At 40.6% G+C, this 20080-nt stretch overlaps 3 protein-coding genes across 3 annotated transcripts; 2 read left to right on the top strand and 1 right to left on the bottom strand.

The window, feature by feature from the left end:
• Nucleotides 1–219: 219 nt before the first annotated feature.
• Nucleotides 220–5387, bottom strand: mis18a (MIS18 kinetochore protein A). The gene is made up of 5 exons (XM_071543403.1): nucleotides 5147–5387; nucleotides 4717–4783; nucleotides 4491–4613; nucleotides 3408–3510; nucleotides 220–1109 (listed from the first exon to the last, which is right to left on the bottom strand). Exons 1-5 carry the CDS (start codon nucleotides 5364–5366, stop codon nucleotides 1029–1031), a joined length of 594 nt encoding a protein of 197 aa, XP_071399504.1. The 5' UTR covers nucleotides 5367–5387; the 3' UTR covers nucleotides 220–1028.
• A 448-nt stretch (nucleotides 5388–5835) lies between these two features.
• haus1 (HAUS augmin-like complex, subunit 1) lies at nucleotides 5836–9682 on the top strand. Its single transcript, XM_071543402.1, has 9 exons — nucleotides 5836–6120; nucleotides 6214–6388; nucleotides 7060–7195; nucleotides 7753–7887; nucleotides 8081–8204; nucleotides 8488–8553; nucleotides 8690–8761; nucleotides 9402–9449; nucleotides 9545–9682. The coding sequence occupies exons 1-9, from the start codon at nucleotides 6100–6102 to the stop codon at nucleotides 9593–9595; spliced, it is 828 nt and encodes a 275-aa protein (XP_071399503.1). The 5' UTR covers nucleotides 5836–6099; the 3' UTR covers nucleotides 9596–9682.
• A 3830-nt stretch (nucleotides 9683–13512) lies between these two features.
• On the top strand, nucleotides 13513–19786 carry eva1c (eva-1 homolog C (C. elegans)). Its single transcript, XM_071543396.1, has 8 exons — nucleotides 13513–13966; nucleotides 14861–15090; nucleotides 15771–15894; nucleotides 16177–16329; nucleotides 17042–17185; nucleotides 18347–18424; nucleotides 18507–18614; nucleotides 18716–19786. Exons 1-8 carry the CDS (start codon nucleotides 13852–13854, stop codon nucleotides 19111–19113), a joined length of 1350 nt encoding a protein of 449 aa, XP_071399497.1. The 5' UTR covers nucleotides 13513–13851; the 3' UTR covers nucleotides 19114–19786.
• The last annotated feature ends 294 nt before the right edge of the window (nucleotides 19787–20080 follow it).

Genomic DNA, 20080 nt, shown 5'->3' with positions numbered 1-20080 from the left:
CCCGCCTTGGTAGAAAGTGTTGCTAGGCACATTAGAGGTCAGTTGGTAAACAAACACAATCCTCTCAGTACATCAGTACATCAGCACACACACACCCCCACACCCCCCCACCCTGAATCTCAAAGTCCCAAAACTTGCGGTTTAAGTCTTAAATCCAGGAGATACTTTTAATGAGAGAAAAGAGGCAAAGCAGGATGAACCACTGATCCCTAACAATCTGAGCAGACAAGAAACATTTAAAAAGATTATCTTGATAGCTTAGAGTTGTTTTGTTTTATTCCATTATATATAAATGACAAAATTAGATTTTTTTGAATACAAAAAAATATTTAAAGCATTTCTTCCTCTTTTGAACCTAGGATAGAATCATCTATTATGCAACGATACTTGGAAAACCATCCTTCCACTATGTGTAAGTCAAGAATGTACCACTTCCAAAAACAATAACACAGAAACAAACAGAGTAATTACTAGACAATGTAATAGCCACAAATGCTATTCAGTATTTGCCAAAAATGTACAAGGAGAAGAGCCAACATTCCTGTCTTGCTTCAAGGCTGCATGCTTGAGGAAATGAACAAAGAAAAAAGTGTGCAGCTTTATGCGGCCAGATCAATACGGCAGTGTGCTGACTGTGCAGCAGCCTGATGGAAACCTACACAAATAAAAATTCCGCTCATAGCCTACATTCACACTGCGCCCAGACATAAAGGAGAGGTATTGCCATAAACCGCAGGAGCCGAAGTGACAACATGATTGATTACAAGCACCGGCAGTCTTTGTTTCACCATCGGTAATCTGGACAAAGTGGAGTGGAAGCCGCTGTGTGTGGATTTGGGTGTGTGTCTGTGTCTGAGCGTGTGCGCACATTTGTGGGCAAGGTGAGACCAGGGCGAGGGAATGTTGTGTGTTAGAGGTGGTAACATTAAGGTAAAGGAGAGGGGTGGGGGTAGCGGGTGTTGAGCCCCACCCCCCACCTCTCTCTCTCGGACAAATCACGCACCCAGACAAATTGAAGTCCATCACGGTCAAGACTCATCACATCCCTCCTGCAGGCCAGCCTCGATCTCCTCCAGCCTTTGTGCCATCGACACTGCCAGCGTTTTCATCTGGGAGGGTGGAGGTCAGGTGGGGGGGATTTGAGGGGCAGAAGTGAAGCAAAAGAAGCAAACAATGAGGGGAATAGGACGGAGTCAGAACAGTGAAGGAATGAAGGAGAAAGCGGACAGGTGGGAAATGAGGCGAGCAGCAGGAGGTAGAGAGGAAGAAAGAGGGGAGGAGAAGAGAGAATTGGAAGAGGGGGGAGAGCGGGGCAGGATGACGAAACCCAGAGGGGTAGTGGTCAGGGAGGGATGGGTAAGAGCGGGGGGAGAGAGGGAGGGGCAGAAGAGACAGGTCATTAAGTGTACAAGGTGGAAAACCCAAACAAGTGTCTGTGTGAGACAGACAGACAGAATACATTAACTATGGCGGCACGGCTGATGGGCTCCATCGCCGGATGCAGCTGCAGACAAACAAAGGCTAGTTACAAAAACACTGAAGAGTTGCTCTTAAGCAAGAATTTAAAAAGGTAGTGTTACTTAAGATTCTGCTGAAAGATAATAAAGTGATAAAGTGATTCACTGGAGCGTAAGTTCAACCATTGAGAGCCGGCAAAATGGCTTTGGGCCCATATTCAAAAACACTGCTGATGGACAGTAATGACAGTACAGCATCAATGAACAGGCCTAATGGCTCATGCATACAGACGGCCGCATGTGATGATTGAAAGCACTGATTTCATTTCCTGATCCAGTCAAAGGCCTTTGTAATCTCATTAGGATGTGCCACTGGGCAGTGATGAAGTGGTGGCTATAAAACCACCTAAAATTAATACAATCAGTGTGTAACCTTAGTCAGATTAATCTACAGCCTCTCACAATGACTAAACACAGTCGATGATTTAAGTTGTAGCCTACATATTAATCAAACAAAATATGGGCTAAGCCCATTCATTTAATCATACAGTGAATTAAAGCACCCCTTTGTTTGAGCAGCACATGGCGTAGCTTTATTAATATGGCAATGACATGGGCTTCATTGTGTGAGATGTACTAGAGACAAGGAGAGTTAATTTAGTTCCAAACATATTTGTTTGATGGGACATAAAGATGGAACAGAACAAAAAACAGCAAAGAAAATTGTATATGGAAGCGATCCAAGGCGCAGACAGAACAATGACTATACCTAGGTATCTTGCGGACACACACACACACACACACACACACACACTCAGACATTTAGGCAACACGGACGGACAGGACAACATATCTAATATTACAATACTCATTTGTAATGTTTTTTGTTCTTTTCTTACAAGCAGCAAAACCTGTTTGTGATATAATGTGCATAGATAATATCTCAGAAGCAGTGGATCATTTGTCACCAAACCGACAACAGCAACATTATGGTAGAGAGTGAGTCAGAGACTTGGGCCAAGCCAGAAAAAACAAACATGCCATACTGTCACATTTAACCTGCTACAGTCATAAACCGACAGCCCTCATGATCAAAACATGTTTTTCCTCTAACAAAGATTCCTCAACATGCCCCCCATCAGATCCATTGTGCAAGAGAGTGGAAGGCACTATCACCACCTACTGGCCAACCTATAGTGTTGCGGGTATTTTCTTATATTGATAAACAAAGGATGAACTGGAATAACTTGGGGAATCACTAGGCTATACTATTTCAGTCATAAATTCCAATAGCCTGTGGATTTTCAAAATATAGTAATAAATAGATATAGATAAGAATGTAATTAAGAGTTGAAATAGACTATTAGTGGAAAAGCTCGCTAATTGGTTCTTGATGAATATGTAATATTGGATCCTAAAAAAAATAATATTCTTGGATATCTAGTCTAATCCAAGCTGCTTTTTAACATTTTTGAGGGGTTGAACATGAAGAGAGGAGACCATTGCCAGCTATTGTCTCATATAAGAGTCTGCCACAGCACTAAGGGCCTCCCACAACCCAGCTGATGTCATCAGTTATCCAGTACAACCAGTGCATTGATTCTCAATGAGAGAGGTGTCCTGGAGGAATGTGCAAGCACCAGCAACAAGACAATGCAACACAAAGAAATGTGACTTCTGTGGCAACTGGCAATGCGTGGGTCAGGTCTCTTGTCTTTTCACCCCTTTCACACATCAGCAGTGAAATAGGACTATACTTCAGCTGCGTTTTGGACTACATTATCATCAGGTTTAAAGCTGTGTGGATAGGCATGTGTCATGTCCACACACAGTGCAGTGTGAACCTTGGGGTAGAGATTCTGGTGGTGGGATGAAATTGAAAACATCTCAAGTCATGGCAAGATAAACTGCAGATAGGAAAGACAAAGAACTGTGTGAGCAGCAGTTTACCTCAGTCAGTTGTTGTTCAACAATGCCTCTGTACTCCAGTGTAACCGGCTGCTCTTTTGGGCCCTCTGCTGCCACCATCTGGTTTGCAGAGCCCAGCACATAACTAAAAGAGAGACATTATAATATTAGGCTGCTACAGACAAAGATTCATTTCTTGGCAATTCGCTGCATAGTAGTTGAATGGCAACTTGTGTAATTGCGGCCAAAGACTCTTGAAGCCGCAGGCCTGAATCATAAATGCATAAATGTCTCAGAGAAGGAAGAAATAAGTTCCTAAATTAAGTCTTTTGAAAATCCTAAAAAAATCTTGTTAGTAATTTGTACTCGTATATATACACTACCAGTCATAGGTTTGGACACACCTGATTGAATGTACCATGTTTTTCATTATCTTAAAGCCATTTTGATCTAAAGGCTTATGCTTAAATGCTTGAAATGTGTTTTTTAGACAAATTTATATAGACATATAGAAATAGACAAAAGTTGATGTCTATGCATGAATTTCTTTCCAAAGCCTTTGCCTTTCCCTCAAGCTCCCTTAAAGAATCTAAAATATAAGATAGTTTTGATTTGTTTAACACTTTTTTGGTCACTGCATAATTCCATTTGTGTTATTTCAGTTTTAATGTCTTTGCTGTTATTTTAAAATATGGAAAAAAAAATAAAAAAATAAAGACAAATGCACGTATCCAAACTTTCCACTGGTAGTGTAGTTATATTTTAGCCCCAAAACCTTCCTTCAGCATGCAATTTTGTGTCCTGTGCTTTGTTTTGTTTCACTGTGTTGTATTTTGTCGCATACTGTATTGCATCATTGTGTTTTGTGATTGATTGTTCTCTGTAAAGTCCTTTGAGACATGCTTTTGTGATGAAGGGCTATATAAATAAACTTGACTTAGAGATTCATCAGAGTAAAGTCCTAAACATTAAAATACTGGCTCTGTATTGCACGGCGATACAGCAGCTGTTCATTACACTGCATGAATGTAAATCAGTGAGTGTTTCTTGACTTGTAAATGTGACAAAGACCACAGGTTCCTATTATTTAAAAAGAAAATGTCATTGTCCATGGTCTCAACTTACCTGTCAATGTCTGCTACGTTGAAACAGAAGGTAAATCTTTTATAGTCCAGGTTCTTGGGTGTGGAAACGTAAACCATGCCAAGCGAAGAGTGGCAGCCTCGACAGCTAAGATCCACAATCAGACTGCAGGAGGAAAAGCACAGAGAGGAAAGAAAAGTTTAGCCTCGAGTTAAACAGTGAGTTTGATTTAATGAATGGAAAACTCATAGGTTAGGTTTGTGCTTACCAGCGAGATCTTTTGGTTGGTTCATATAGGTGACTTTCCTTTCCAACCAAAACGTTGTCAGTGACACCTAGGATCAAAACACCAATAACATGTCAGACATTTTAAAGTAGCTACTCAGCTTCCAATGTTAAGTGACATAAACAAGAATAAATGAACGGGCTAAATAGATATGCAAACAAATGATAGGCCTACATTCTTAAAAGTGAAACATAAATAGTCATTTTTTTTTAAATCAAGCTTAGCATAGTACACTGAAGATGTCAACATGAGAGGATGCATGCGCTATGCTTCAGCTTTCTACACTGTTTTGAGTGTGTTGTACCTTTATTTGTCAACAACTATTTATGTACAAACAGAGGGGATGTAAGATATTTGAGAACACACACGTATAACATGTCTACTATACCGCTAAACTGCAGACTAGACTCACGTTTCAAATGTATTTGATTTTGACCGTCTTCACTGCCAGCCCAGGACAGAGAGTCCCCGACGGGCAACTTGCATTTCCCGCAGATGAAGACAACGGGTCCATCGCCGTCTTCGTCGTCGTCTCCTTGGTGAGAGAAGTCTTCGACGGCGGTTAAGTCTCTGGTGGAGTCGTCGAAGCTCGTATCTTCAGTTTTCTGTCGGTGTTTTGCCATCGCCGCCATTGAGTTCCCTCTTCTCGACGCCATTTCTGCTCGGCTCTCTCTCTCTGTAGATTAGCGACGTTGTTTTGAAGTTACGCGGGTTGGTGGTGTCAGAGAGGAAAAGATCAGAGAGTATCAAGCCGAAGCGAGAGGTTTCACTCCTGTCTACTTCCGTCTTCGCTTAAATCTGGTGCGATATGTTGATGTCTGATGTCCAATTTAGCCACAGGTGCATTGGCTAGCTAGCCAACTAGTTGACAATTGATTCATATTCAGATTTTAGACACTTGTAGGCATGTGCGAGATTATTCTCCGCCCCTACGCACGCTGTTACAGTCAAGCGGACAAGCGTTTCCATATGTGAAGCAGGACGTGAACTATTTTGACAAAAGCTCAACATCTTTGAAGAGGAGAGCCGAAAGGAAACGTGAACCGGATAAACTTCATTTCAACAATCTTTGTTGTCTTTTTCGTTTTGTATTTGGTAATATTTACCAGCACGCCTTTATGTTCTTCCCTTCATTACAGATTTTGTACCTGTTCTTTATCTGGAAAAAGTTTTGTTCCACGTTCTCAGAGATCTTGGGGTTCTCATTGGCTGGTAACCAGGAAGTTATTTGAATAACTTGTGGGGCGCGAACCCAGAACGCGAAAACTGCTTATAAAGTTAGCTTATTACTTTTCTTTGCGGCTGCTGAACCACTTAAGCATTTGAAGTAGTTGTTTAAGTTTTTCCCTGCCTTTCGCCGTCGCCATGTGTGAAAAGATTAAGAGGGTAATGTACAGTCTATAACTAACATTTCCATCTCTGTAATTGATTGTTTATCATCGAGTCTCGGTTGATCGTCGAGTGTCTGTCGCTTCTCAGGTGAACAAGTGGCTCAGCTCGGTGTTTGGAGACCAGACTGTCCCTCAGTTTGAAGTAAACACAAGGACAGTGGACATACTTTACCAGCTTGCAGAGTCCAGTGAAGTGAGATGCAGTGACACGGCTCTTCTTATAGACGACCTCAAACAGAAAGCCGCTGAGTATCAGGCTGATGGTAAGAAACTCGGACAGCCTGGTAGCAAGCATAAAAAACAGTTCAACTGTATTTGACTTACAATGGTGTAGTAATAGAAGCAGAATTAGCTCAATGTATACGACACTTAATGGCCTCCCCTATGACATAAAGGGAAGTCATACCAGATTACTGCTCCCCTATGGTTTCACATGTGTGACACCTGAAATTCAATTTAAAATTTGTTAAACTGAAGTTTTCATGATCCATGATTGAATTGTTATCAAAAGTGAATTTGTTTGTTACAATTTTAAATTAATGTCATGGTTTTGAAATTTGGCTAAAATACATTTGTATTCATTTATGTAAACCAATCCATGTGTTTCAAATTTATAAATAGCCTTGGGAAAAGTGGAAAATCTATTTCAAAATGACACTCACAGTCAATATACACACTTTTATCTGAAAGCTTTATTCCACCATTCACATAACTGAATCACCTGATTCAAATTCAGTTCAGAAATTCAGTTTCACCAGTGTCCTGAAACGAGTCAGAAGTTGATATCTAATCAAACTGCCTTCCAGATGAGTGGGACCAGGAAAAGCAGCTGCTACAACTGTATTGTCCATTTACTCACACCAGAGCTTTAAAGAAAAGGATGCACAGTGTTGTCTATCTAGGTGACAGAATCCAGTGTGTTTCTGCTGTCTAGGTGCTCATCTCCAGGATGTTATTCTACAAGGAGTGGGTCTGTCCTGTGCCAGCTTGTCAAAGCCCGCTGCTGACTACCTGTCTGCTTTAGTGGACAACGCCATGGTGCTGGGAGTCAGAGACACATCACTGGGCAGGTACGTTGACATTGCTCTGTGGCAGGGATGGGACGATATATCAAAATTCAATTAGCGCATTATGCAAATGTGACAATACGTATCGTGGGGCAGAAAAATGGATCCTGATATTAGCTCTATTTTATTCTGCTGTAGTAATCACATTTGAGACGGCTTGTCCATCACAATTTCACAAGCTCTCCATCGATATTATATTAGTTGCACTTTGTAATGTCATTTTTAATTTGTTGTTTACATTCTAGCAAGCCAATACTATTGCTTGAAAGATTTGTGGCTTTGAAATAGACATAATTCTGCACAGTCATACTTTGTTATCATTGAACTTTTATTTATTACATTGTATCGTGGTTTTATCGAATCGTGAGCCCCATCGAATCACATTGCGAGATAAACATATCGTCCCATCCCTACTCTGTTGTAGTCCGTCAATCAAGTGCCCGTCCTTTTCTGTTCTGTTGTCAGTAGTTTCCCTGGTGGCATCCAGGAAAAGTTCCTAGCATTTGGCTGCCACAGAAAGCGGTGCCAACACTGATATTTGGATGTTCTGTCTTGTGCAGCTTTATTCCAGCAGTGAATAACCTGACCAATGAACTTCTGGAAGCAGAGAAGTCAGACAGGAGACTTGACAGGGAGCTGAAGGCCCTCAGGAAGAGACTTGGTGCCACTCTGGTCCTACGAAAGAACCTACAAGAGTAAGAAAACGGGTGTGGAGGATGATAGTGGCATGTTGATGTGACTGAATTTACAGCACAAGCAAGCACACAGTCCTGTCACATACTCTATGTCTACACTTGTACAAAAAGTCAATCCAAAGATTTTCAGAAATTCATTCATTCAATGCAATATATATGAAATGTAACGTGTGTTCATTTTCCTTAATTCCAGGGACATTAACAAAACTGTGAAAGCTCAGGAGGTGGAGAGCGCTAAAGCGGAGGAGAGACTCCTCAATATGGATTTTGTAACAGCAAAGTCTAAAGAGCTCAGTTACAGGAGGAAGAAGGCAGAGGTTTGTTTGTCTAATGTTTCGTACCTTTGTGTCTTCAGGGCAGATTAGCACAGTAATGGCAGTTATTACATATCTTAAGTCTGTACACTGCAGTTCCCAAGGAGAGGCTGTGGCATTCAGACATATGTTTACGCAGCAACTTATTTACCAGATGCATTTAAATATATCATTTACCCTGTGTCTCATTTCATTACCCTGTCAAGTTACTGATTGTATTTTTGACCAGAGCTGCTGACTAAAGTTTGTAGTTTTACTGTTTTATTCTGTTCTATCCATCCTGCAGGATCAGCTTGTATCCAGGAACATGGACAAGACTCTCTCCCACCAGGCTGTTGTGCAGCTCTCTCAGGTAACTTCAGGTGTTCAGATCTAATACAGTACCGAGTACCAAGGGAGATGAAAGAAAAGAAAGAAAATGTAACACTTGCTGTTTTCGGGTTTGAAATGTATGATCTTATTTTCCTCTGTGTGTGTGTCGTCTGCAGGAAGTAATCGCGCTGAAGCAGGAAATAATTCCCTTGACAAAGAAACTGGAACCTTACTTGGACTTGAGCCCAGTATGTTTGTTTTTAGTTTGTGACTAAATTGATCATACCTATATTGCCTTTACAGTTTTGTTCTTGTACACCTAAAGGGCTACTTCAGGTTCAAGTCTGTCTCACTGACCACTAACCAAAAGTGCTTTCAACATGAAAATTATGCAGAGTTGTGAAAGGAGTTTTGCAGATTGTGATTAATAGGATAGACTTCTAAAAATTCAAAAATTGAAAGTCATGTGCTGAACCACCCAGTTTAAATGAAGATATCAGGCTGCTGACCTGAACATCTAAACACACACACACACACACACACACACACACACACACACACACACACACACACACACACACATACAGCGCAACTGTTGTATTTTATATACTTCCCAAAAGTTATTTTAACATACCAGCTAATAATGAGTTATTTATATTTTATTATTGTTTTTAGTTTATTTGAACTAATAGTTAAAAACTTGTTGGAAGTAGGCAAAGTGTTTCATCATCTTGTTTCATCATCTTATGTCATCATCATTTTTGTCTGCTAGATTATGTCAGCGAATATGATTTAAATTAAACCGACCACCCATTAAATCAACTTGAGATGCTTGAAAACATTCAATATTTTGCCTTAAAATGTGTTTCTCCCCCCTTTCTACAACAGAATCCATCTCTTGCTCAAGTGAAAATAGAAGAGGCAAAAAGAGAATTGGTGAGTGTGTGTAAAGGTGATTCAGTGATGGATGAGATGCGGCTGCATACAGTTAAAATGTTTATTTTAATGCTATATTCTTTCCTCACTTTCAGGCTGCAATTGACTCCCAACTTGAGATGAATGTGGATTTCACACAGAAGTGAAGATTTTTTTTTTTTAAATGATACATTCTCTGGAGTTTTGATCTGTAAATATTTTAGGCTTAAAGAATAATAAAGTGATTAATATTTCCTTACCGCGCATTCCTTACCAAAAATGCTCAAACTAACCGCTGCATACACAGAAGTGGTGTAATATGTACTTTGGTGAACAATTGGCAACGGAGACAGAGATGAAGAAGCAGAGTGTCTTTGGCTGGAGGGAGCAGGTCGATCATCACGTGTGTTGGAGAGATGCAGCTTAGACCGTCATAATTGCTCACTTTGAATTTCAATCTTTCACACTAAACCCAAAGCTCGTCCCTTGTCAAAACTCTATTACACTTTCCTCTGATATTCTTCCCTGTTGCATCTTAATGCAGAAGTTCTCTGACCACATTTATGACCAACTAATGTAGATCATCTCTGACTTTGTCTCTACCTCCACTGAACATTGAATAAGCATAGCAGTGCAAGCTAGGATTTATGTTTTTGTCCCAGGTAAATAAACCAATCCTCCTTCCACCCCTGCTCCATCATGAACGCTCCCCCCTCAGTCCTTTTCACCTTCACTCTCCCTGCAGCGAGTGTATATCATGGTTGTTTATCACGTGCTCAAGGCCCTGCAGTCTCCTGCCCTTGAACAGAATACACACTGCCACACATGAGAGAGCTCAGCAGACAGTTGGGTGTCCTTCTGACGCGATTTCATAAGGGAAGGTACACGCAACCTCCAGACCACCAAGCATGTCCATATTCATACTACTGCATGTTCAGGTAACTAGGGATATCACATGAAGTACCCTATTGTTAGGGATGTGCCAAAACAGTCAACTGTTGTATGCTGATATTGATACCAGAGCACAGGAACAAACAGGAGTCAAGCTGATCAGATAGTAATTTAATGATTAATGATGCATCATTGGAGAGAAACAACATGCACCAAGTCAGAGAGGTTGTTTGTGAGGATGTGTGTCACAAGTTTTTTTAATTGACTAATTGTATGACATACATTTTCATTAGTCAAACTGCACAGTTCATGCTTGTTTTTAGGGTTAACATTAGTTAATAGTTAGTTTTTGAAGTTATTTTGCCTACTGACAAATAAGCTTATATTGAATTTTTGGCATTTTGTATACACAGACCAGTCGATTAGTTGTTCAGACAACCTACCAACAAGTCAACAATGAAAAAATTGACTTTTGCACCTCCCTACTATCCACCTGTAGTGTAGATATGGCCAGCTACAGCAGTGTGCAGAAAGAGTGGAATAAGAAAAGCAATTATGAAAGATGGTACAGTGTTTTTCCATTTGACAAACCAAACAAGACTTTAATTTGTTTATCTTGTTGAAGAGATATCAAGCTCAGCCTGAGAAGAACCAAACAGTTGTAAGCAATCAGTTCCTAATTAACATATTAGGACACACATACACACAATATTCAGTCGTTGCTCTATTGTTATACAGTGCAATCATTTTCCAAGTTTACGTAGATCTAAAGTATGTCACTGCATTTTTATTTTCATGCCAGTGGATTTTGCTGTGAGATAATTATGCACCAGAAGAGCAATTCACGCTAGTCTATGAGGAAATTGTCTTATAATTACACATGCCAATACAGTCTGGCTTAACGTCATACCATTGCCGCCTTATTACCATTCATTAAACATTTAAAACATGATCTTTGCTTCCTTTGTTTGAACTTGTTTGGTTTGTTTTTTCTACTTCCTGTTTATAATAAAGCATCATTAACTCTAATCAAATGTTTTGTCTTTATTTTCTGGAAACAGCCACTGACACCATCTATGCTATCTTAATTGAAGGGTTGCTTTCACTGCCCAATTCCAACAACAGTTGCTTTAACAACATGCTTTGTGATTATTTTCCTTTGATCAACTTTATCTACCAAATGCATATTAATTACCCCCCTATAAACACACAGAGAGAGGCAGCATCATCTGAGTAACTTCAAGTGTTGTAAATATCTCAGAATAAATAAGTAATATACTGCATTATGTTTTAGAATTGATACATTATTTTCACAGTTTCTTCTGACAGCTTTGGAGGAATCCATTACTTTTTTTTAGAAGTAACTTCCCCACCATTTGTGAAGCACAGTGTAGTAAACAGAGAACTTGTTTCATGTCCTTATCTCAGCTTCTGGTACCAAATCACGTAAGCCTTTACTTTTATTTGTGGATTTTGTTTGTGTTTTCTTGATTACATGTTATTTTTAGAAATAAGGGTGGTGCGTACAACAACAGTAGCCTTTTAGTGGGTCATTCCTGCCTTTCTCACTAAAGGTCAAGGCCTTTACCTCATTAATTAGTAGTAGCTTTGCTGGCATAAGCCAAAAGTAGCCCTGACTGTCCTAGTGCCTTGGACTGATAATTAAGGGGAAATATGGTTAAATCCATTAATTTGTGAAGGACAATCTTTTTCACAAAATCTTGCATAATATTACATCAAGTAATTTCTAATGAGCAATAATTTTACCTAAGAAACAAACAACAAACAACTGTTTTCCCTTCAACCAAATATTTCAGCACTCTTTCCCCCAACAGCTGACATCATGAATTTATGATGCTATGAATACATTTACTGAAATAATATTTTACTTTTAACCTTCATCTTGTCTTCAAAGCAGCGTGCAGGCCACTTTGTGTCAGAAATATTGTTTCGTTCTCCTGCAGTTTGACAACAAAATTCCACAGGCTTTGGAGGGATCACAGCAGATGAAAGGGGTTTTGGAGCCGCTCCCTGGGCGCCTCCAGCTAAAGTGCAGAGAATGAAACCAACTAGGGGGCCTGTCTTCCAGTTTGTATGCAAAATATCGCTCTTCAGCTCCTCCCCCTGCCAGTCTCCCCAGTGGATCAGAGCATGGGGATTGACCTCTCTGTCAGTTTGACTGTTGTAGCTCTGTCCTGTAGTCTGACATCTAGATTGACTGGTTACCATGGAGTGGAGTCATGGATGCGGACTGGAGAACAATTCACCAGATATATAGGCCCCTTCTTCATTCAACGGCTTTTGAAGCGCTTTGATTAAGGCATCAACACAGGATGAGGGGGAAAAATATAGGAAGAAAACATGAACCTTGGAAATATCACACCTTTGAAATTGTATCTCTGTAAATGTAAAAAGAAAAAAAACCATCACTGACTTGTCACTATAGTCTGAAGTCTCCTTTAAGAGGCACACAGATGCTCTTATGTTGACTCTACATTATTAACTCTCCCTGGGACAGGAGCTGAATACTAAACTTAGACAAAGTCTATACAGTAAGGCAACTGAGTATGGTGTGGAGTATGGAGTTAGATTACACCAAGCAAAGAAAAATAAAATTCAAAGAAAGACACCCTAACAAAAAAAAAATCACAATAAGGTTTTTACAATATTCCAGCTGGGGCTTATAGTGTTTGTGGCATTCAGTAGTGAGTTTATAGTAAGAAGAAAGAAAGAAAGAAAGAAAGAAAGAAAGAAAGAAAGAAAGAAAGAAAGAAAGAAAGAAATAGGCCTAAAGAAAGAAAGAAAGAAAGAAAGAGAGAAAGAAAGAAAGAAATAGGCCTAAAGAAAGAAAGAAAGAAAGGAAGGAAGAAATAGGCCTAAAGAAAGAAAGAAAGAAAGAATGATTGAAAGAAAGAAAGGAAGGAAGGAAGGAGGAAAGAAAGCATGTTGGGGATAATCCAAAAAGTAAACATGTGTCCCGTGGGAAAAAGACTTGGCCGGTGCCTCATTCCATTCAGTGTCGACCCTCTTTCCTTTAAAATAGTTTGATCTGCCACGCCCACACCATAATTCCCACTCAGCTGTTACTGTAAGTCGCTTTCAGTTTCCACATGTATCCATTCACAAATCAGCGGTCTGAAACAGTGGAAAAGTTGGATCGGGAGTCTCAGCACGCGGCGGATTGTATCTCCTCGTCTGTCAGTTTTGAACAACTTGTTGCGCAGCTTCTATTTCTAGCCTCCTCTGCTGCCGCATACTGGAGCTGTAACTGCTGTTATTACTGAACTGAGGAAAGATAGGCGCTTTTTCTACTGTGTGTTCGTGTATTGGTGTGTTTTGTTTTGGGAGGCAGATGATAAATCGGTGACTTTTTCCTCAGTAACTTCTTTTAAACGTGTATTACATGATGCGGCGTTATATCGTGGCGTGGCCCCGCGGCATTTCACTCAGTGTTTTATCTCTAGCTGTATGAAGCCTTGTAGCCCACACAGTGGATTTTGGAGCCCCCCTAATATGATCTCAGAGAGAGGGGATGCGAGCCATGAGCTGGACGCGTCCTTCCCACGGACTGGAGTGGAGCCACAGCCTCTTCTACCTGACCTTACTGCTGTGGACCAGGCGCATGAATGGACTGGCTGACTTCTCCAGTAAGATGATGATGATGATGATGTATGATGATGATGATGATATGGGTGGTGAAGATGAGTGTAAAAGATCATGGGCTCTTAAACGTTTCCAAGTAAACAGATCTACATTAGAGCCCCATTAGATAAGATCAGATTTGTCCCATACCCCATCTGAGAAGATTTTTGTTATTAGTTATGATTTAGTATAGAAAGGCACACCTGTCTTTACTCTTAGGTGGGGTTCAGGGTTGGGCCCATTCATGAATTGAACTGAGAAAGCATGGTAAATTCCATTTCATTTCCTGGAATTGGAATTGGAATGTCACCCAGCTCTAAGGAAACAGAATTGGAATGACAGGAAACAGAGTTGAATTCCATTAAATTCCATGAAATTCCACTTCTAAGAGATTTTGTCTTGACTTGCTAAACATTATAAATCAAACATTATGAATCAAATAAAAGACAGTTAAACAAATCAAACACATTCAATCATCATGTATGTATTATGATTACATGTTGTGCATCAAATACCACCTGATAGGTTTCTTTAACAGTTTATGATATTCAGTATTGATACTATATAACACTATGTGTAATCTCAGTGGTAAGAAAAAAAACAAAACAAAACAAAAAACATGGATTTTTTTTTCCAAATTTCACTGAATTAATTTAAACTTCCTGAAATTCCAATTCAGTTCCAATTCTGTGTCCTATAGGTTTTTTCAAATTCCTCAATTGAATTGGAATTGATTAGTTCATTCATTAATTGACCTCAACCCTGGTGGAGTGATAAGCACAGTGGGGAAATCTCTGATGTGAATAATCATCCTTATACATTTTGATATTGTGCTCATTGTCAGTTAAGTGAAACTGTGCGTTTTCATGTGGAAATAACCAATGTTTTTCCTGTGCCAGACTACCTGTCCAGAATCATCACCAGACACTCTGCTGAAGCTTGTGATGGACAGCCTCTGCGTCTCCACTGCCCACGCCACTCCACCATCTCCATCCAGTCGGCCTTCTATGGGAGCGGCGAGGCTCGGCTGTGCGGCGCGGACCCAGACCCAGACCCAGACCCAGACCCAGACCCAGACCCACCGCTCCGAGCGCACAACCACAGCTGTTCAGCCTTTACTGCTCTACAGGTGCGTTTTATGTCTGGGGATATACAGCAGTTTCACTCTCACTAGTTCAGTTGCATGTAGTTTTGCACCTCATCTGTCTTTTGGTTTTGTAGTTGAGTACCACCTCAAGCCTTTATTTGGATATTTGTTTTTGGGACCCAATAAGCAGGATGTAGTGGCGGCTAAACCCACTGAAACCCCTAGCTTTTTATTTGCAGAATAGAGTTTACCCAACTTTTTTAGGCTGATATTAGTCTTTATGGCAGAAATTCATAATATACATCATAGTAGGTAGAATCAGACTGAAGTTATATGAGGATAGTGTCTTTTAAGGGGGGAAAAGCAAGAATTATTATTATTTTATTTTTTTTAAATATATGATTGTTTTTTGTTTATAATGGAATTGGTTGTTTTTGCCTTAAGATGATCACCAACTGATGGTTATATTTACCACTGCATCACTGCCAGTAATCCTACATTAATCACAATGGAGAAGCAAAGAGCACTTCCCCATGTTTTATGTTGCTCAGAAGAATATATAAGCATTATTAATTTGCAGAGATTTTACAACCCTGATTAGGTGACATTTGTGGATTAGTACATCAGTCATTGGGCTTCAGTATGAACGCTCACTTTGGATGATTGCAACATCAGATCCTGTGCGTTGAATGCCGACTCCTCTTGCTGCTCTTGCTGTGCAGAAGCTGCTGTCGGAGTGTCAGAGCCATAGAGATTGCCAGCTGCCTGTCAACCACCTGCTCTTTGGGAAGGACCCCTGTCCCGGGACAGCCAAGTACCTCCATGTGGATTACAAGTGTAAACCCAGTGAGTTCAGTCCATCCAACCCCACCTGTCCCAGACTTTTACTTTTAATACATAGATGAACATGGGATGTGCGTGTATGCTTTGTAATTCCTTGCTGAACATTCATCATCCCTCCCCACTCTGCTTGTTTCCACATCACTTTCTCTCACATGTTTTTGGTGGATAAGCACAACTACACACAATAATCTTCCCCCTTCCCCCAATTCCCAAACCCTCAATTTCCCCACTGTCATCATCACTGCCTCTTCTTTGTCCTTTGCTGCTCTTTTTCTCCTCACTCAGCTGAACACAAAAGACATGTGGTGTGTGAGGGAGAGACCATGGTGCTGCGCTGTAAGCCCCCCAGGGTGCTGAACATATATGCAGCTGTCTATGGGAGAAGTCTGGCCCAGACGGACACTTGCCCCTCACACCTGACAAGACCACCCCCGTTTGGTGAGTCGACTACCGCTTCAGTGTTCTCGCATGCTGAGAACTGACATTTCCTATTAAAAGTGGAACAATAAAGCCAGGAACACAATGTCGGCGAAACTACTCTGAAAAAAAGGGTTGACAAGTGTCATCTTTGCATCAGGAGGCAATGGTGTTTTTGAACAATAGTAACACTGCTACTGTGAGATAGAGGCTAGACCTTGATATTTGTGGTCTCATTATTGTTTACAGTAATTATACTAAGGTATCACAATCAATTTGACCATGATATATTGCTGTTTAAAAATGCTAAACATAGCATCTTTAATCATTCATTGCAACATGTGTGGAATAACTCACAACAGTTAAACCTAACTCATCACATTATGCCAGGGGCTTTTACAGGCTTTAGAAGCTAAATGAATGAGGTTGAATCAAGATGAAATATGGAAAACCAACATATGCACTGAGGTTACTTTCTGTCAAAAATGTAATTGCTCTGCTCTGGAAAAAAAAATCAGCAGTTGGTTGCCGAAAACATAGAATGACTTCAGTGGAATTAAACTACCACCAAACTCCTGCAAAATGTAGTTAAATTAATAGTTCAAATATTGAAGCTGAACTTACACACACACACACACACACACACACACACACACACACACACACACACTCAGAGAAAATGTAGCTTATTCATTGACTCGCTCTCCATGTTTCTCTCTGCCCCTTCATCCAGAGTGTTTGAACCATGAGGCTGTACACACAGTCTCCAAGTCCTGCTACAGCAAACAGAGGTGTGCTGTTGCCGTCAGCAACCAGACCTTCAGGGACCCCTGCTTCCCAGGAACCAGGAAGTACCTTACTGTGCTCTATGCTTGTGGTAGGAGTCTCTCTGCTTCCTCATGCACAAGACTGAATTAAAAACCTGCTGATTGAATAGAGATAAGTTTCAAAAGAGGAAAGATCTAACATGATACTCTGGACAGGACACGTCACATATGTTTTTGTTTTTTCCTTACTCATTATGTGTCAGCAACCCCTTCAGTGCACATAGTTTCCTATTGTGGATTCCTATCTGCTGATCTCAGCCATCACTTGTTCTTATCATATCACACCCAACAACACAGAGAAAACAGTACAAGGGGAAAAATAGACTGTGAGCTCAGCTTTGAGAGTTGAGGCTGACATCCTGGTAAACTTCCTGCGATTGGCACAAATGCCAGTGAGGTCATCGGGCAACATTGTTCATGTATCATAGTGCGGAGATTTGACTTCAGCCTGGCAGTGAAAGAATTCTTCTGACAGATACTGTTGGCTCCATTTATGCGCAGAACAATACAAGTTAACCTTGTAGGACAGTTACCAAAGCGACAGAAAATATTCACGGTCTGAGACAGAGGTGGAGACTCGAGTCACATGATTTGGACTCAAGTCAGACTTGATTTTAATCAGTTTTAATTGCTTGAGACTTGACTTGATGCATGAAAAGAATATTTGGGACGGGACTTGACTTGACTTGGGTTCTGCTGACTTGGGACTTGACTTTGACTTGTACTTTGATGACTTGAAAAAGTTTCTAAAGTCTTGACAAAAGATCTTGTGTATGCGTAAATTATTATTATTACTGTGAGAGGTTTGTTTCACCAGACGACTGAATTTAAACTCTGTTTTCTGAATTTGTATGGAATTATTGAATTTATTGAAGTTGAAACTGATAGAAATCAAACTCATGATGCACTTACCAAGATTTTATCCTATTAAAACAATATTGCACTGAAAAGTCCTAGATATTTTGTTTTCTTTAAGATATTAAATTGATACTGGACTCTTGATTTGTTCTGACTTGACTTGACTTGGTGTTCTACATTTAGACTTGAGACTTGACGTTAATGACATGGACTTGACTTGGTAATCTACATTTGGACTTGGGACTTGACTTGAGACTTGTTCCTCAAGACCTGAGACTGACTGACGTGTGAGTCGAGCAAAGTTGATTTGGTCACCCTTCTGGTCTGAGAGTGTAATTCCTTCTTTCCACTAGTTCCACAGACTCTACTTAAGGAGGCAGACCCAGACATATTCAGCTCCCCCTCATCTCCTAAACTGGACATAGAAAAAGGTAACATCATCATGCCATCTAATGCAATTACAACTTCCCCTTGGCCTATTAACCCACATCATAATCCTTATTTTCCTGCCAGGCGTTCCTCCTGCAAATGTGGAGGAGCCTTCTTCCAAAGGCTCAAGACTGCCAGACAACTCAGGAGCTATGATGAGCAACTCTCTCCTCACCTACGCCTACATCAAAGGTTATTATACACATGCACGTGCTTAACGATCACACACACACACACACACACACGTCTAGTCTGTGCTTTATCACTCCTCCTCCCCCCTCTTTCCTATACAGAGCACCCAGAGATGGCGGCGCTGCTGTTCACCTCCAGTGTGTGTGTTGGCCTGCTGCTCACACTGCTGGCTGTGTCTGTGCGAGTGACCTGCAGGGGGCGCCCACTCAAAGACTCACACAGACTCACAGCCAAGTCCGCCAGTAAGACCCTCAACTGCCAAAAGGAGGAGGAGGACGATGAGGACGATGATGATGACGATGATGATGATGATGATGAAGAGGGAACAGACAGCTCTTTAATCTCAGCCGCAGACAGGAAGTCGATATACGGCTGGGAGGAAGTGACATATGTGAGTGAGGCGGCGGAGCGGGCGGAGAGGATTGAGCGTAGGGAGATGGTGATACAGGAGATCTGGATGAACGCCTATCTGAACGGCACCTCCTGTGGACTAAACTGAGCGGACACCCATGGGTGGTGTTCAGCGCCTCCAGGATTTTGCAGGAGTCTGTCCAGGAGTTTTTCCTCCTGTGATTGAGACTGACACAGCAAGAAACTTGATTTTGGATTGGAAAGCAGTATGCTGTGTGTTTTGTTATTTTTTTGCGGGACTGCTCAGTTTCTAAAATTGCAGTGTTTTTTGTTGTTCCAAATCGCAGTATGAGCCATTCCTAATGGATGAAAAGAGTTTTATGCTGTAAAAGGGTGGTCACTGGTCAATCTGTGACTCACATTCAAAACAAAATTAACTGTATTTTTGTTAAAGTTTCAGGTTGAGACATTGTTTATTACTATGAAACAGATGAAACAACTGGTCTTGACAGTGGTCATAAAGCTCCCATGTTCATTAAAGGACAACTTTATTTTTTATTCATCATCATTATGGGTTCAATTCCCATAGTGGCAGAATCTAAGTCAAACTTTTGAGCCACTATAAGCCAAAGAACATGTCAGGGAATGTGATCTGTCACAAAACTGGCTTAACTTCATCATGGCAGTCCACTTTGAAGACTGACATGTTGCTTTTGCCTCCTGACTTAAATCCCTCTGGGGAGGTTGAACCCCAGAATCAAAATGTAATGTAACTTTTTCATCATGAATAAGTCAGTAGTTTGCTAAATTAAATGATCAGCGCATCTTTTCCTGACTCTGGTCACAGCTGCAACATGTTTCAAAGTCCATCTCAACATCATTTTCAGTCAACAATAATTTGATTTATGCTAAATTAGGAAGCTAGAGATATATCAGTGCATCCTTACAGCATTAGTTGAAATTTGCAGCTGTTCAGGCGACCAGAGACCCAAGCCATGTATTCCACTTTCACCTCCCCTAACTCTCTGGTCAAAGAGCCATCTGAATAGGACGTAAAAAAAAAAGTGGAATTATCCTTTAATTCTCTGCACTATATCCAGGATGTTTTTTCATGC

Source organism: Centroberyx affinis, unplaced genomic scaffold (assembly GCF_046629955.1).
Source record: "Centroberyx affinis isolate AG114_WGS23_722 - 3 ecotype Tasmania unplaced genomic scaffold, CSIRO-AGI_Caff_v1 ptg004311l_1, whole genome shotgun sequence".
Lineage (NCBI taxonomy): Eukaryota > Metazoa > Chordata > Actinopteri > Beryciformes > Berycidae > Centroberyx > Centroberyx affinis.
The sequence above is the reverse complement of the archived record's forward strand: the minus strand, read 5'-3'. Positions and strand labels throughout refer to the sequence as shown.

Excerpts from the sequence above, each read along its gene's own strand:
- mis18a (XM_071543403.1), bottom strand. The coding sequence starts at position 5,366 with ATGGCGGCGATGGCAAAACACCGACAGAAAACTGAAGATACGAGCTTC. Across the intron at positions 4,614-4,716 it reads CCAACCAAAAGATCTCGCTG|TCTGATTGTGGATCTTAGCT; the intron begins GTAAGCACAAAC and ends TTCCTCCTGCAG. Across the intron at positions 3,511-4,490 it reads AACGTAGCAGACATTGACAG|TTATGTGCTGGGCTCTGCAA; the intron begins GTAAGTTGAGAC and ends TCTCTCTTTTAG.
- haus1 (XM_071543402.1), top strand. The coding sequence starts at position 6,100 with ATGTGTGAAAAGATTAAGAGG. Across the intron at positions 6,121-6,213 it reads TGTGTGAAAAGATTAAGAGG|GTGAACAAGTGGCTCAGCTC; the intron begins GTAATGTACAGT and ends GTCGCTTCTCAG. Across the intron at positions 7,196-7,752 it reads AGAGACACATCACTGGGCAG|CTTTATTCCAGCAGTGAATA; the intron begins GTACGTTGACAT and ends TGTCTTGTGCAG.
- eva1c (XM_071543396.1), top strand. The coding sequence starts at position 13,852 with ATGCGAGCCATGAGCTGGACGCGTCCTTCCCACGGACTGGAGTGGAGC. Across the intron at positions 18,425-18,506 it reads TAAACTGGACATAGAAAAAG|GCGTTCCTCCTGCAAATGTG; the intron begins GTAACATCATCA and ends TTTTCCTGCCAG. Across the intron at positions 18,615-18,715 it reads CACCTACGCCTACATCAAAG|AGCACCCAGAGATGGCGGCG; the intron begins GTTATTATACAC and ends TTTCCTATACAG.